Source organism: Neodiprion lecontei, chromosome 5 (assembly GCF_021901455.1).
Source record: "Neodiprion lecontei isolate iyNeoLeco1 chromosome 5, iyNeoLeco1.1, whole genome shotgun sequence".
NCBI lineage: Eukaryota > Metazoa > Arthropoda > Insecta > Hymenoptera > Diprionidae > Neodiprion > Neodiprion lecontei.
In genome coordinates this window covers 20,209,571-20,227,589 of record NC_060264.1, presented here as the reverse complement: position 1 = coordinate 20,227,589, position 18,019 = coordinate 20,209,571, and the positions used below count along the sequence as shown (strand labels likewise).

Genomic DNA, 18,019 nt, shown 5'->3' with positions numbered 1-18,019 from the left:
GTCTCTTTCAAGCCTGGAAAAGGGGAATTGAATTCAACAAGGAGAGATAAACTATCTCCAACTTCTGGATCCTGTTTTGATCCCCTTTGAAAAACTGTGGCAAACTTTCGTAACTAATACCTCAGCAATGCAGCGGTATTCCATCTGCGCCGAGAGCGCTAACTGGCGGTGGCGTCCAGTAGCGAAAGCTTCATCGATTCTCCCGCAAAATCCACCCGTTGCCAATCACTGAAAGCCGTTTGAACTCCAGACCTTTCGCTAGCTTTTTCTGCTCCACCCGGTAGATTGATACAGACGGGATCCGTGTCGGAGCATCTTTGAAACTGCGAGCCGCAAGGGTTTCTATCCACCAATTTGCGAGAGTATGTCTACTCGATACAAGTTACGGGCTGTGGCTAGCGCATTGATTTTCGACGTAGTTTCAAACTGTTGTACTCAACGTCCGCACCAACGACCTATTTTCACTTCAGTAATTCACTGGAGGAGCGACAATCTCGTCCTCGGAATCGAGGAGCAGGGTAACTGAGTCAACCGTTCTCCTCGAGAGTCGGAATTTTCTTCGTTCAAGTATCCGCGATGAGAAGTAAACACGAATTTGGAGGGAATTTTATTTCTTCAACGAAACTCGAGCACCTTGTCAAATTTCCATTTGGCTCCCACTTGTCCCGCAAACCTTGTAGCGATACGGACTGAATTAAATGGCCTTGGAAACACAATATTTAGGAAGGTGAATTTCGTCGACACGATGTTCCAAATGCTCGAAAAATACTCCAACAACTTGGAGGAGCTCATCAGAGAACGGACCGAGCAGTTGGACATGGAGAAAAAGAAGACCGAACAGCTGCTGAACCGTATGCTGCCCAGGCAAGTGCCCGTCATCTATTGATCGGAAACTTAGCAACTGGCTGAAAAAGGAGCGATAACATTCATGTGTTCAACTTTCAGCTCTGTCGCGGAGAAACTTAAACTCGGTGAGCCGGTGAACCCCGAAGAATTCCGCGAAGTGACTATATACTTCTCGGACATCGTTGGATTTACCACCATATCAGCGTATTCAACTCCGTTCCAGGTTGTCGATCTCCTGAATGACCTCTATACCTGCTTCGATGCCACCATAAACGCGTACAATGTCTACAAGGTAAAATATTGGACAAAGAGCTATCTCTCACTGTATGAATGTGCCGCACCGTCTGAATTAAAAGTTGAGAAGTAAGAAGAAACCATTGAAGGAAATTTCCAGCAGTATTTTATTGATCCAATGAAGGTACGCACGAATGAAACAGAATCCTTATTATATAATAAAAATGATCCGGAGAAAATTCGAATGACACAAGCTGAGCCATCAGCAATTTAAGAAAAGCTTTCATAATTAGAACATTCAAAATGCTCAAACTCTGGTGTTTTGGATCCGATTCTAATATTTTTAACTCAATTGCTGGTCAGCCATATACCCGAAAATTGTCCAAACAATGTTTCAGAAGCCATGCGTTTACAGCAAAGTTACAAAGCGCAAATGCAATTGTTGGCAAAGATCTGTTGAACCTTAATCACAACAGTCTATGTACATTCAATCTAGAAAGAACTGCTTGTCTAAAAAATATTATTTGATCTCTGGAGATTTTCGAAAAGCGTATGAATCGGATCCAAAGCATTAGATTTCAAACATTTTGAACGTTCTGATTATAAAGACCCCTTCTCATTATCTTTTTATCCGAACATGTGTTATTCGAATCAACTCATAATCATTTATATTACACAACAGGGATGTCACTTCATTTATCTTTACCATCGTTTGTAAAAAGTATAACACTACTGATGATTTCTTAAACGGTTTTTCTCGTATCCTGACGTTTCAGCCAGACGATGTGGCCCATTCATTCTGAATTCAGCAGAAACCATGGACGAGACAGTTGAATCAAGCGATTAATTTTTTTTTTATTTAGTTTTTCTTTAAAAAAAGTCTCCGGATGATCTTGAAGATCATTGCAGTTAATCTATACACTAATATGAACAGCTCTCTTTTCGCAGGTGGAAACGATAGGTGACGCTTACATGGTGGTCGGTGGATGTCCGGTGCGAATACCGGACCACGCGACCCAGATAGCGACGATGGCTTTAGACCTGCTTCACCAGAGCGGGAAGTTCAAGCTGCGACACTTACCAAAGACGCAGCTGAGGCTGAGGATTGGGCTACACACCGGTAGGTTGAAGGTTTGCGGCAATATCCGAAGACCCAACTTTTACCTCTCCTTTCGCGTCCTTTATCGAGGTCCATGCTGTGCGGGAGTCGTTGGACTTACCATGCCTCGGTACTGCCTCTTCGGCGACACCGTCAACACCGCTTCGAGGATGGAATCGACCGGTGCTGCTTGGCGAATCCATATGAGTCAGGCGACTCGTGATCGGCTAACGCATGTCGGCGGTTACCAAATCGAGTATCGTGGAAGAACCGAGGTCAAGGGAAAGGGAAGACTGCCAACCTATTGGCTCCTGGGAAAGCAGGGATTTGACAAGGAACTGCCGACGCCACCGCCTCTCGGGTAAGTTCTTTTGAAACTTTCACGTAGCACAGGTTTTCAGACACCGGTTATCATTTAACCACTTGAAGCTGAGTAGTGTCAACAGTATCAAACGTTCAATTCGAATTCGTAGCACGAATGTCCTCGAATCGAGGAGTTCAAGGTAAAATCAATGCATCAACTAAATATAAAATATAACTCGATATAGTAAATGTAACACAACGACCAAAACCTAGCAATTATCAGAATTTTGAAGTTTAAATTGACTGTTTTTATTTTTTTTTTTCTTACAAGTCAGTTGAGTCAATTTACAGTCAGCTTGTAGACTTTTGACCGTGGACTGATAACCTAGCGAACATTCGTGAATATCTGGTTGACATATAGTTAACTATTGGCTTTCAAAACCAGCCTTTTCAAAAATGATGCAGGTACTTTATGCTTCTATTAGAAGGGAGATATTATTTCGTTTTCAGGAATTTAATGGTTCACATTTTTTCTATTAACGCTGAACAGGGAGAGTCACGGGTGAGTAATTATTCAAAAATCAAATTTACCAAACGCCCATAATACAATAATTTTACACATCTTTAAGTTGATTCTTGATTCGATTGGAAAAAAATGCTTCGTATACTCTCGTCAACTCTTTTACCGTATTCTAGACAACGTTATCCTGTAATAATACTCTATCGGAACAAGAAGTTGACCATTTCTTTATTTAACGTACATGTTCATGACTTCAAAACTCTTGCGGATTTACAAGACTAACTAAAGACTTCCAGTGACTTCAGGTATAATTCAAACAAAGACAATCGGTGTACACTAGAATTCAAGAATGGCATCTACAATAGACGTCCATTGCACTCGTATAACGACATTTAACTGAAGCAATTGCTTATCGACCCTTTTGTAAAGCGATGCCCTGTAGTGTCCAAAATGTGAAATAATTGATTTTGCTAAAGGCTAGACGAGAGTTTGATAATCGGTAACATGCCGTTGGGGGATCAATCTGGACTGGAAACGCCTCAAATAATGAGCACTGCGTCGGACGACGAAAGTTCGGGAGAGTGCAGCGCTTCATTGGCGACAACGCCAGCAGGAACGGCCTCTCCATCCGGAATGAAATTGTCCGGAGGAACGGAACACCTTCCTCAAGACAGATTCGAGGCGCGGAATGCATTTACGAGGAGAGTTTCGGCATCCGTGCATGACGAGAAGACCCTGACGACAAGCTTCTCCCTGAAGTCCAGCGACGCGGTTGAAATTCTGCGAGACATCGTGAAGACTCCGGAGTATAACTCAAGCGCCAATGTCACCAAAAGCACATCCGGCGACACTCAACTGTCACTCGGCACTCCGGTATCAGCAACCGAAGTCGCCGCCGCTCTTCTCGGCGCTTCTACAACCTCTTTGACCTCCGTTACTGGATCCGCTTTTCGTGGAAGGCACAGAAGGGTTGGCGTCATCGACGAGGATGATCTCAGCACGCCTTACAATCATTACAGATGTCTTTCGCCCAATGAACACTATGGTAAGTTGGAAGTCTCTTTTTCATGACCAGACACTTCCTCATATTATTTCTCTCTTAGTACTAGCCTTCAATTGGCTTTCGAATGTCATATTACATCCAAGTTCTGCCTGCACTTGATGAACAGTGGTGGACAAAGCATTCTTGCTTTAGAATTTTCTTGCATCTGAGCTTTCATTTCGCAAATTGACTTAATTGAATCCTTTCGTGCTTTGTGAAACCTTTTCATATGCTACCTTGATCTTATTCTTCTTTTTCTCCTTTCTTGCTATGGACAAGGGATTTTTCTTCTAAACTTATGTTTTTTTTCTATAAATTGACTTTGAAATTAATCACGCTAATTATTACTTCATCTAGATCTTCATCTTCATCTTCGATTGGTTTCAAAAATGTATTTTGCAACTTATATGTCAGACTCATATGAAAATTCAGAAACCAAAGAAGAGACTGAAAATTTTATTTTCCTAACATTTCCTATTATTCTTCGCTATTCTTCAGTTAGCTTCCGAAAATTTTTCTCAGTTCAAAACTGTCCTTGACCTTGTTAATTTTTATTTGCTCCCATTTTCTTGTTAACATTTTTAAATTTTTTCAACGAGCATTTGAAGCCTTCTTTAAACTTGGGTATGGAACTTTTCATAAAAATCCGGGAAAACATTTTTTTCCATTTTGCAACTTCATCATGATCATCATCATCATCATCTTCTTCTATTTGTCCACTTTTCCATTTGGCTTCAGCAAATCGTCGTAAAGCACAACGATCACACTCTTTTCAAGAGACCATCAGAAGCTTTCCAAGTCCATCTTCTTTCTCTGATTCTTTGTGCTCCACTTGGTTTTTTCATTTTAAACCTTAATGTCTTCTCGATCGAGTTCTTTTTCCGTTTCGCCGTTTTTCTTAACCCCCTTCAAACGGCCCCGAAATACAAGTCTCGCACCTTGCTGGAAATGGAAACCAGCAGCTGTTCGCTTCTTTTTTATAATTTCTCGAGCTTTGTCTTGTCCTTTCTGATTCAATTCACCCGTATTTTACTATTCCATACCGAGTGTCATGAAACAGATTAATAATTTAAATGTAACATTATCACACATGAACAACTCCAGAAAACCTTTACAATAACGCTTCCGCTCCTCTTCTTCTGCAGGGAAAAGCAGCGGTTGTCGATTGCTGAAGCGACAATTCAGCCTCGACCGTGCGGATGAGCCTTCGTCACTAACGGAGCCGCAATTGTGCAGACAAACGCCTCGGCTATACAAGCAAAACAGCGCCGGGGCCGCAAACGACCTTGAACGTATCGAAGAACACCCGGCAACTCCTGGTCCTCAGATATACCGACACGCAGCATCAATGTCTCTGTCCGTAGAGTCGCTGTCTTTGCACTAGACAACGGTCTTCAAGGTCCGGTGAGCTGCTTCGACCATTCCATTCGACTTTCGTCCCTCGTGTGCATGTAGCCCGCATATGTTGATTAATGACTGACTGTTGATTCCGACAATGAACGGTATCCTTGAAATTGATTTTCGCGGAATTGTCAATTTCTGACGAAAAAGCCCTGGTACCGAATTGGAGCAACGTAGCAGAAACCATGGTAAAGGTCTCGGTCAGCATGTGCAGGCGATACTGCAATCACCTTGTCTGATGGATCAGGAATGACTGCGGTGTTTGTTTGACAATAATGAACTAAATTAGTCTTCTTCTGCGATCTTCTCATCTCTTCTCACTCGATGTTTCATTCTTGAGTTTTCTCACAGTTCTTCAAATGATCCAAGCATCTACCAAAGAAAGTTCCCAATGTGTACCTCGCCGAGTTTCTTCGCTCCGAGATATATTGTAGGACATAAAAAAAAACATTTGACACTGTTTTTATACGACTTCATCAAGCCGATTGAGGGGTAAAAATCACCCTCAAGATTCACCTTGAAAAAAATTGATTTTTCACATTTTTATGACAATAACGATTTCTTTTCCGATCAAACCAATGGTACGTTACCCACTATCCACAGATCACAGCATGCGCAGTGTTTTCATCCTCACAGTTTGCGTTCCAATTATTTTTGTGGATTAACTATAGACTTGTTTTTTGCACCTTAAACAAGCGAATTGGCACGAATAAAAAATACATGTCTCACGCCTTTTGATGTACCACAATATCACGGAATGAAGAAAATCGATGCGCCGCATTTTGGGTACTTTTCTTATAAGAGTCACGTTCCCGGTAAGGAACTGACCACTTTTTCTGTTTGCTTCTTGGTTGTTTGTTTGTCTTCTTTTTTCCGTCCGAAAGGAGGCTTTCAGACAACTCGTGACTCGGCCCTGTCTCGCTCCCTTTTCAACCTCATGGAGTGAATCGATCAGTCAATAACCGGGACAAGGTAAACATCTGTTACTGACGCCTCACCCTGCTTTCTCCCCTTTCTGGTTTCTTCCATCGAGAGACATTTCGTTCGTGTAGGCCCCATTAGGAATTATAGAAACCTTTGCAGGGAAACTTTTTCAAGTAGATTCACCCCCGTGGTCACATGCATACATCGCAGAAACCAATCAATTACTGTCCAGGGAATCACGGGTATCAATATTTACTCGGAAGACCCCGTTTCCACTCTCATGTCAACGGGCCACCATTTATCATAGATCGAAGGTAAATCTGGTATATATAGCTTTATGTACACATACCTATACATATATCACCGAAAGAATCATTGGAAAAGTTAGAGAGCTTTGCAGATGAGTTTAAATCCGTATCATGATGAAAATTTCTACCACTACGAATTTTTACAGAAATTGGAAAGTTTCGTATTATTTCTTACGAAATTGTGAATATGCACAGTTTTTCGTAAAGAATTGTTAATTTTCATTAAAAATTGTAGTAGCTTGTAGATTTTTTACTAAACAAATGCAAGTATTCATGATAATCTACATGTTTTCATAAGAAACTATGCATATTTACAATTTTGTACGAAAACAATTCTTTGCACAAAATTATACGAAATGTCCCGGTTTCCCTAAAAATTCGTAGAAAATCCTAGAAATCATATTCACCGGGGCAACGTTTTTCTCGATTCGTTTCAATTTTTCATTTCCCGTTTTTACCCTTCGTTTTCTATGTTCATTCTTCCCAAACGATCGCTCAAATTATATTATACGTATAACCTACTTAGCGTAACTATATAATTCTATCCACACGACACACTCGAGTATCAATATACAGAATTATTTTTAATACTGTTATGGTTGAAAAAAATAAATTCAATCCTAAAGAAAGAACCTCGACGCGCGTTGGGGTCAAAATCCAATTACAGAGTGAATGCTTTATATCAGCCAATCAGACAAAGACGCAATCTGTTGATTGAATGATGATTTGATTGTTTGGCCAGCTTTCGCGGAATTCACTCTGTGCAAGTGCACGTCTTAAGGCGCGATAAAATAGTCGAATATCACGAGTCGTGAAATAGAGTTAGAAAAACGAAAGAAGTTTGAAGAGAAGTTAAATAGTATTAAATCGTTATAACGAAGTAAAACGTAGGTAAAATTACGATGCCAAACTACCTCCCTTGTAGAGACACCAATAATTCATTTTCAATTATCCCTCTTGTAAGTATTCTAAGTCTAAGCGACTATTATAGTAATTTGCCGTAACGCGGACATTACATAGGTACAGATATGCGTGTACAGGAATTTTAAACTCGTACGTGCACACGTCTTCTTCAAAAAAGTGCAAAAGATTGCTAATTTTAGAACCACTCATTCCTGAGTTTGCGATTCTCCTTCATTCTTGACGCGTTTTTCAAGTATTGACACATAAATACTTAAATTTGAGAAAGTTTTATTATCCCAACGCGGTAAAAAAAATATTGGAAACGTCAGTGACGATATTCTAGACAGGGTGAGATACAAATACCTGCTGTGAAAAAAACGCAAATTTCGTCGGGAAGAAAGTTAGGTGAAGGACTAAATTTGTAAACTTGAAAGTAAAAATTTGTACAACGTCAGGTAATATTAGAAAGAAAAATCGAATGATTCGAGGTGTTTGCAATGAGTCTCGAAATGATTTCGTAATTTTTTTTTGTTTTTCGGTTTTGTAAAGTAGTTAGTATTTTTTTCCCATAAATTTGTTTTTGCCAACTCAATTTATTGATATCGTCAAAGTTTCTCACTTGACAAATATGTTTCTTCAAATGATTATTTCTAGGTAACGATTTGTAGAGTCAGAAATTGGAAATAATTGTTGAATCGTAACTCTTTCTTAACTGAATCTCAATCTATGAAATAAACGGTGTTATGTCGAATGAAAATTCTTGTTCAAACGTATGTGTATGTATGTGAATTTATTCCCCAGCCGGGAAATTCATTGAACTCATATACGTATACCTATACTGATAAACCTAATATATACCATAATTTGGTAAAACAGTATTACACAACAGGAATAGAAAATCCTTACAGAATTCGTGGAGGGCTGCGGGACAGCCCAAGCGTTGAAAATTTCAATTAAAAAAGTAAACAAATAATATAGATGTGTGTAATATAGCTGTTCGTACATATGATGGAGTATTCTGAGATAAATAAATATTAATGCCCTCGTTATATAATATATCAATCTAAAACTTACGATGTGAAACATAAATATACATATAATAATATATACATACGATATATTTTACCGTAGGAGTGAAAAAACCCTGTATAACCAACCTGACTATAATAATTATAACTATAATTCCTGTAGCTAATTTAATCGTTTACACACACACACACGCACACACACGCACACACACGTTATACATATATACGTTATATGTATATATACACGTTTCCCCGCAAAGCATGTAAATACCTTTTTCTATCGGCCTAAAGTGAAAGAAAATACAAAAAAAAGAGTAATAATTCTCGATTTATATTCAATTGTAAGCTGTTACTATTATTTTTATCATCGTCGGTGTTGCAAGAATGCGTTATAAAAAGAAAGAAAAATGGATCGAGTGTTCGACTGTAATAATTTGTAAAAAAAAACGAGCGTCGTCCGCATTTCGTGCACCAATTAAACTCCCGATTTCTCAATTTTTATCACTCCATTATTGTTCTCGCTCTTTTGCCGTTAAATTAAACCAATAATTGTGAGAGAATTTTTTTTTTCTTTTGTTTCGTGCAACCAGAAAGTCTAAAATTGATTGTGAATTTTTTTCAAATTTTCTGATTTCTGGTACGATTATTCCATTTTTTTTTTTTTTTTTTTCTAGTACGAAACACTTTCACAAATCAATCCAAATCCCAAATTTGGGATATCGCTCTTGCCTTGAATTACAGAGCCTCTGATTTGATTACTTGAATTTTGGAGCGAAAACTGTGGAGGACGATGAAAGTCTCAAAATATACTGCGAAGGACAATTATTTATTAACTACGTCTAGTGTGGATATCAATCGATATGTAATCAATGATACATAATGCATGATAGATGGTAGATCCTTGAGAGTGCTTCAAATCCGTCTCAACCCGGCCGAAAGAGAATGCAAATCCAAATGTTGATACTATTCTTGTGTAAAAAAAAGGAATCAATCGATACTTTCCAACAATTAAAAACAGAAGCGTAAGTATTGCTGAAGTCGGTTTCATTTTTTTTCAATATTTTTCAATCGATGCAAATCTGTGAAAAAAAAATTCACCTCTTTCGAAACGGTTTAGAAAATAGATACGACAACTTATTCGAAACATTTGCGAGAGTTTACGGATTTGTAGACTACCAGTAATCATAATAATAATCATAACAATCTGCGCGGTTGAGACGGTGTAAAAGGACTCTTAGCGATTAGCGGAACTCTTAAGTGTGACTACAATAAATGTGTGAAAGGGTGAAGCTTGCGGTGATTGGAACACCTTTCCTCTATTATCTTATTAAGTATTTTCCAACGTCTGCAAGCTTCGCCGTAATCCTGCGTCAGCAATAAGTGAAAATAATAAAAGAATAGAAATATTTTGACACATAATGAAGTAAAAGAAAATGAATACAGACACTAGTAGTGATAGTAAAAATGATAATGATAATGATGAAAATTAATTCAGCCAAAATGGCACTTGTAATGGAAGTTCAAATTATATACTGCATTATACATAAATGTACATGTAATACATCTATATACATGTATTTGTATGGAAGCGAACGAGGTGATCAAAATTCCGCCTCCCTCATTTGCGTATAATGCAATTTTTAAGAAGTGAAATAATCATAATAATAACAATAGTGATAATAATTACTTATACGTAAGATTCATCAATTTCAATCACTGGTTTATAACACCATCAAAAATGTAGAGGACAATCGTTAGTCGACTTGGAAAAGTTCGTCGGCTGTTGGATATATATTTCTTTCTACATATATGTATTCCGAATTTTCTATTCTCATTATGGGAAACTATGATCGCGAAAAAAGCAAATTTCGAGACACTCAAAGTTTTTAGTACGATTTTAAAATCAGTCTCAAATTTCTATCCCGTCAATTGTACTATTCATGAAACGCAAAAAACATCATTCATCAAATTTTTCAAAAATCACCAAATGATACCGTCGATTGAGCGAAGGCAAAAATTTGTTATTCAGTTACCGTCGGGAAAAGTTTCAAGTTACAACTGTTCTGTTGACGTAGAAAGTTGTGTGTGATTAATCGTTTTGTGCTGATAAAAGTATTTTTTTTAATTTCTTTTCATCCTTCTCTCTCTCTCTCTCTCTCTCTCTCTCTCTCTCTCGCTTTTGCAAACAAATCGCAGCTTGTTGTCGCTTTGAGGATTCTTGGGGATCCCTTCTCTTGGTATTTTATTTACGAAACGTGCGGATCGAGTTAGAAATGGCGAGGCACTCAAGAGAGTAAATCACCGCTGAAAATGAACTCGAAAAATAAATCGCTTTTCTTTTTCCATCGGCCAATCTTCTTCTCCACAAAAATTTGCGCGGGAAGGTTATTGCATCATACGTACAATAAAGAACATGATGACACATGATAAAATTGCCTCTTGATGGTAGTAAAATTGTAGAAAGAAAATTTTTAAGCCATAGAAGTACCTGATACTACAAGTGAAAATATCTTTTTCTTGCCTGTCATCAAACTGTTCGATAACAAATTTTAAGGAACGAAACAAATTAGTTGACAATTATTATAAAGAATAAATTTTTCAATACGAATTAGGGAAAAGTGGTGAGTAATCGAAAATTCGGAATGTATATACGATGAAATCGAACGCCGATCAACTGGTTCTAGAAGTAGGACCGTGTAGTAAATGAATTGTTAATATAGGCACTGTATGGATATTCTTACAACTGGTGTCACCGTATCATAAAAATTATTAAAATGGATACAATAATCCGAATAATTCTATATTGAATGTTGTAAAGAAAAAAAAAAAAAAAAAATCTTATACATATACAAAGAAGAAGAAAAACTACAAAATTTATAAGTATTTACATGTTGTTGAATAGTTGGTGTTATACAATATATTACAGGTATATTTAAATATACAGGATGATTAATAAACACGTGAACTACATATATAGATAATATTATGTATAGAGTCCCCGCAATATATCTATAATATCTTTACATAAATAAATATAATATACTCTGTAAATATATATAGCTTGTATTTTCTAAGACCACGCGAAAAATGTTTATATTTTCGACTATTTCTTACTATATTATTTTACGTTTTAACGTGTACGAATATAGTTGTATTTATACATGCATATTATATAATACTTACAGCTATTGTATTATTATTATTAATTCTCGGTACGATGTATCGGCATAAGTACACGAATGGTATCTTTATTCGGTACCGTAAAAAAAATTTCTAACCTCGAGTACGACGATAATCTATACGATATTGAACAAAACATTATGAAAAAAAAAAAAAAAAAAACACTCATCCAGGAAATGTATCAGTATTAATTTTTCAATCGCTATGTAAATGTACAAGAAAATTAATCCAAAAATTATCGAATACAAAAATATGCGTTGAAATTCTAATCGACCATTCCATTTCGTGTACAAAAGACGTCTTTTGCGATTTTTTCATTAACAATCCGTAACCGAATAAAACTCCTCATATACTGTATGATTTCAGGTAATTTACAAACTTTATCAGCGATGTAATAATAACGTATATTACGTATTATTCCAATCGGATTTAAAGAGAGTAAAAAGATGGGCAGACACTACACGAAGAAAAAGAGCATGAAATACAACGGAGATACAATTATATTTATTCATCAATGTTATAATAATTGTAAACACGTTTATAACTATAAGAAAACTTTTACTGTGAATTAACTCCGTATTTGTATAACCATGATTATTATATATATTTTAGACAACCTGTTGAAAAAAGACGTGAAAAATGGAAGAAAAATTGGTCGGATATTTATGTGTAACAATGCCCTGCGCACTTGACAGCAATAAAGATGATCGCGTTGAGATAAACGAAGATCCATTGGAGATACAAAGTTTGGAAGAAGGAAAAAATGGAACCAATCTTGAAACATCCTTCGGTCTATCATCTCATTTCCGACAAATAATTCAAAGGCCTGAAGTGGGGCCCATTTCTCGGAATTGTCTTAGATTACCTCATCCTTCTTCCTCCACCCCCCCCCCGAAAAAATAATTCTAAGAATATACGCTCCAATTACGAAAACAGGAGGAAGCGAGGCTATATCGGACAGACTATTATCACGGTATAAAATTACTTACGCTTCTCTGGTTTCCGCAGTGTCACAATTCCCGCCTTCAAGTCCAGATAAAAATATAACGTATTCCGTAAACGCTGAAACCTAATACGAGGTAGCGAAATTCAACGCAGTCTCAACGAAATATAATATCCATATTTCATGATAAAGGTCAGTTTATGTCCTATTTTTTGATAGATATCTATTCAGGGCAACAAAACGAAGGTACGATTGCCAGCAGGAATTTCTCTGCGCCTCATTGCTCGTGCTGTTAACTGAAAACTGAGATCAGCTGTTTGCTTTGGCCGGCGCCATGTTGGACCGTGACGGGCTATGTCAGAAAATCTTTTATGACTAAGTTTAGGCACATGAAGGCAAAAGCAAGGTAATTAAAGCAGCGAAAAAAGCAACTTAGAATTCTTACGTTTATTGATTCAATTACTAATCAACCTAATTATTTGTTTTTTCCTATTTCTCCCGGTTTATTAAAGGTAAAGATATCGTCTAGGATAGCCGTTTTCTCCTTCCTATCCTGACGCCCATGCCCACGAATTTGACGAACTGTAAGCTCCGTCGCCGTTGTTTCCCGCCGAACTTGCGGCGTTACTGCCGGCACTCGATCCTGGAAAAAAGTTAAAAGTTTTCGTCTTTTGTTGACGACAGTTTTTTGCAAGTTGCGAAAAAGTTTCGAAAAATATTGATCTAACCTGCTGGTGTACTAATATCTGCTGACGTTAACACACGTTTTCTAATTATTATGTTGAAGTATTATATCAATGGCACATAAACTATTTAGATGGAAAATTAGAACGGAAACGAAGATTTTCGTTTTATTGTTTAGATACGAAAGAGCGTCCTTCGTCTATAATACGACTAGGATGGCTGTCGACGGCTGGTGAAAGACACTAAACGTCGCTTACATCCTCGTGATTGATGCATCGTATCGCGAGTTTGGAAATTCCTAATATGTTGACAGCCGATCATTCAATAAGATACGGATTTATTTCGTTCAAAATTTTATAAGTCGAGCTTCGTTGACATTTCTTTATTAAAATAAACAATAAGAAGCATTATTATTGCTACTGACAATAATGTTGAACGTTTTACTCAATGACATGTTTTTCGGTGCTCACGATTCCTCGATAACGGTTCGAACAGATTCTTTTAAAATTTCAAATCGAACACTCTTGTCCTGTTTACCATGATACCACTTTTTTCAATCATTGTATTTTGGTTTTGATATAATAGAGAGATTCGCGACTTTCTGACGGTACATTGAATTTCAATGTATTCATTTCACTGTCACGAAAATACTGAGACCTTGGCAAAGGGGGAAAATTATGCAAGACTACTATTTCATAATTGGAAGCCAACTGGTTGAACTGTGTTTGAGATATCGTGTGCAACGCAAAATATGTCGCAGGCCTAAATGGTTGGTATGATTATCAATAACAACGCTTCTGAATGAGTTGATTTTCATAAAAAATAAAATACATAAGTGAAGCTTGTTCTTCATAATTTTGAGCGACACCAAATCACGATCGAATTGAATAATTGCTTGTCGAGTTATAAGTTCTTAAAGTGCACGCTATTTTCCACCTGTCATTATACTATATATTAACTTATTTTTACCGCTGCCAGAGCCGTTCTGACCACGACTATTGGAATGACTGGCTGCATGACTTTCTCCTTCTGAACCCTCACGCCTCACGAGACTTTTGCTTCCTGCACTCGCTTCACTTTCGATCAGCCCACCAAAATTTCGTCCGATTTGTAGACCGGACCAATCTACGAAAAAACAGAAAATTCAAGTGTTGAATCTGTTCGAACGCAAGAACAATCTGAAAATTAACAGTTGGGCAGTTGAAAAATATTTTTGCAAAAAATTATTCAAATGTGTGGAAATTATATGATTTTGTTTGTGGTAAAATCAGTCATCCGATTACGAAAGCGAATTTTGAAGTGAATAGTTCAAATTTCTAAAAACCATTTTGGCTGATTCTTTGCACAGTCAGTTTTTTCTAGCAAAAGTTTGAATCTCCGATAATTTTATCAACGTATTTTTGTCGGCATCAATCCTTAGATGGCGAAAACAATTTTTGCCTCGCAGACGAGTTAGGATTTTTGATAATCAGTAGAATTGTTTTTGGTACAATCGATTCTTGGCCAGCGAAAACGATTTTTGTAACGAAGAGAAGAATTTTTTGGAAACGTCATCGCACATTTTTTCAGCGAATCGGTCCTCCAATTACGAAAACGATTTTTGCGAGAAAAAATTTAATCTCTGAAAATAGTTGCGGCCCGTTCTTTTTGCAATTGATCCTCGAATAGTGAAAACTTTTTTTTTTTTAATTTATTTCAAATTCAAAATTCAAATTCCAAATTCCATGAATGTTGCGTTAGATTTTCTATGAAAAACGGTACCTTGATTTAAAATCCGATTTCTATGCACAATTTTCGAATTTTGGATAGATATGACGACTTATTTTTAGTGAAAACCAATGGGCAAAATTTCTGAGAATGCGAGTGTTTTAAAATCTCGATTTAAGTGAAGCTTAAGCTCGTGAATCTTGGTACACACAACTCTTTAATTTTCGCAAGTCGTTGAAAACGATCATCGAGAATCGTTCGTGGAACCTACCCGATGATAACTTAGACAAACCATCTGTCAGAGCAAACATAACATCTTCTGAGTTTATTTGATAATCGACACTCAGTCACCGTCCAAGATTAAAAGACAATCTCGCGAGGGCGACAGTTTTTTCCCTGCTGTGCTGAACCAAACAGCAAATATCAAATTCATCTAAACAAATCGTTGACCAATATGTAATAATATTCCCCGTCCAACGAAGGTTGCGCTAATTATTTGTGTAAACACTGTAATGATCGTAAATGCTGACAGATCAGTTGTACGCTGTTGCGCTGAGGGACCTTGACCAAACACTGCTTTCACTCCGTCTTAATATTTGTTATCCACGGTTAAGGCCGTTCTCTGGTGTCAATCGGAGACAAAAGTTTGACACACGCTCGACTCACAATCGGTTCGACTGTACACCTAAATGGCACTGTTAGGAAGCCCCATTTTTCAACATTTGTTCTTAATATCATCACGTGTCATATTAGTACTCGGTCACCAAAATCAATCGAAAATTGTTACTGTTACCTTAAATTACAATGTCCCTCTAGCTCGTGACTCGGTTATACCTTTACATGTTAAAACTCGATACTCTAACAGTGAATATCTTCACTTTGGTACCGGCATGGTAATTTAAAATTTTGCGAGTGCATTGAAGATACTGTAAATAGCGCGTGGTCCAAATTTCAAGACAATCGATAGAAAATCGATTTACTGCTGAACTCCCTTAATAACCGAGAAGATTTTCTACCGGCTAAAAGTACGCGCAGAAGCCGTTGTCGAATCGGGGCGGATCGGAACGCCGTCTAGTGGTGGCGTCCTGTAACTCACGCGACCGTTAATCGTTCCATGCCTGCAGCAGTACGATTACCTTCGACTCGCTTGAATTTGAAAACAACAAACCGCAGGAAATTATCAGTTGAATGAAATCGTTTAAATTTTTTTCGAGAAAGTATACCTGCAAACCATCGAAACCCATCACACAATGAAGAAAAATGGGGTGACGAATACAGGAAAAATCAAATCAAGATCGGTATTTACTTCTTCATTGTTCAGCCAGTTGCTACCGATGAGTGAATAATGCTTTTTTGTATTGTTATTCCTGTTATTTTTCATTGTGTGATGCGCTTTGCTGATTTTTCATATGGATGTCAGGATGGTTCGACGATGTATCAGACGTGCAATCCGATCAAAAACGCGTTGATACAAAAGTAAATGATATCTCAAAAGCTGCGAGTAGTATGGATAGTTGAATTTACTGAATTTACAAAACATTGCCTGATCGATGTTCTTAAGGCAACCGCAATATTGTGCTACTTTTTCGGGTTACTAGTGATTTTTTTACAGCAACTCAATTAATTACAAAGCGTTTCATGACAGTTGACTCATGTCATAAATTAGCTTCTGAATTATAGCAGCGTTGAGAACTTTTTTTTATGTCGAAGACAGATTTTCAAACTGCCAACCAACTTTTCGAACTATATTTCACTTTACAAAACTTGATTTCATCACTTTTACGATGCATAAATTTTTTTTCACACGACTGTACGCCTGTAAATTTCTGTAGTTTCAAATGACGTGGACAAAAATGTAAAATCGGCTGGAACTGAATTACGTGATTTTTACTTTATTTAAAAAAACACGTATTTCAGGATTTCGTTAAGTATCGTTTTCCATTACACGTCGCATTCCATCAACAAAATTTGTTTTGACAGACTAATGAATTTCAAATTATTACCGAAGTTCTGTAATGCCTCTGTACGGGTGACGGATTACGGGAAAATTTCGTTCCAAAATACGCAAAAATCTCCGCGCTGTCAGAATTCGAATTTCAAATTACACACACAGAGAAAATAAAAATACTCACAGTCACCGACAAAACCGGGATTGAAGACATGATGCCTCTTCTCGCGAACTGCTAAAGAGAAAAACGTATTTTTCATAACTTTTTTTTTCTAGAGTTAGCATAATTTTCGAAAGGTAGATAAAAGTTGCCCCGAAAACACGTAAGATTGTCAAAACGTTTATGAAAATTACCAAAATTTCCTGAGAAATCTAGGAATCGTATTAATTCACAAAGATTTTCAAAGTTGGTATAACTTTGTAAAACGCCGCAAAGACGTCTACACTTTTTTCATTTTTTTTCCGGCATATCACGAAAAAATGGTCAAAACGACGCCTTGCAGACGTCTCAATTATTTGCGTCGTCTTGAAGGCGTCTTTCAAACATAAATAGCTATCCCTTTACTCCTATCCCCCCGGATTTCTATAGTATTTTTCTACGTCTTCGAGGCGTCTTTCAGACCAGCGTGTTGCGAACTTCGATCAACAATTCATGTATAAATTATGAAAAGGCTCACGTTGGACAGAAGCTGCGTCGATGGTGAGAATAACAAAGCTGAGAACAGCGCCGAGTACAAAGAGGGCGGTTTTCATATTGATAGTCAGTTTATTTATACTTTGAATTAAATTTATTCCCTCGTTTATTTGTTTATTTTCAGACGTATACCAATCGTAAATCCCGATTACATGTGCGTTGTTTTCAACCACGGGTCCAGATTTATATAGGAAGAAGACCGCTTCCCCTTCCACACTCGGATCCGTTGAACCGGCAAGAATGGCATAGGAACTG

The 18,019-nt window shown here is 37.3% G+C and overlaps 2 protein-coding genes across 3 annotated transcripts in view; one reads left to right on the top strand and one right to left on the bottom strand.

Moving 5' to 3' along the window:
* Nucleotides 1-13,147, top strand: part of LOC107225773 (retinal guanylyl cyclase 2) — a 143,186-nt gene extending 130,039 nt beyond the window's left edge. Inside the window, exons 18-25 of the mRNA XM_046741182.1 lie at nucleotides 724-864; nucleotides 946-1,138; nucleotides 2,029-2,200; nucleotides 2,270-2,540; nucleotides 3,033-3,044; nucleotides 3,479-4,047; nucleotides 5,190-5,448; nucleotides 9,283-13,147. Of these exons, the coding sequence (XP_046597138.1) occupies nucleotides 724-864; nucleotides 946-1,138; nucleotides 2,029-2,200; nucleotides 2,270-2,540; nucleotides 3,033-3,044; nucleotides 3,479-4,047; nucleotides 5,190-5,428 (1,597 nt within the window). The 3' untranslated portion in view covers nucleotides 5,429-5,448; nucleotides 9,283-13,147. The remainder of the gene's footprint in view (nucleotides 1-723; nucleotides 865-945; nucleotides 1,139-2,028; nucleotides 2,201-2,269; nucleotides 2,541-3,032; nucleotides 3,045-3,478; nucleotides 4,048-5,189; nucleotides 5,449-9,282) is intronic.
* A 16-nt stretch (nucleotides 13,148-13,163) lies between these two features.
* On the bottom strand, nucleotides 13,164-17,927 carry LOC107225775 (hornerin). 2 transcript variants are annotated; one of them, XM_015666348.2, is made up of 4 exons: nucleotides 17,748-17,927; nucleotides 17,255-17,305; nucleotides 14,385-14,540; nucleotides 13,164-13,374 (listed from the first exon to the last, which is right to left on the bottom strand). In XM_015666348.2, exons 1-4 carry the CDS (start codon nucleotides 17,821-17,823, stop codon nucleotides 13,280-13,282), a joined length of 378 nt encoding a protein of 125 aa, XP_015521834.2. In that variant the 5' UTR covers nucleotides 17,824-17,927; the 3' UTR covers nucleotides 13,164-13,279. The 2 variants fall into 2 exon arrangements, with proteins under 2 accessions (XP_015521834.2, XP_015521835.2); XM_015666349.2 differs by having other exon boundaries at nucleotides 17,255-17,302.
* Nucleotides 17,928-18,019: the final 92 nt, after the last annotated feature.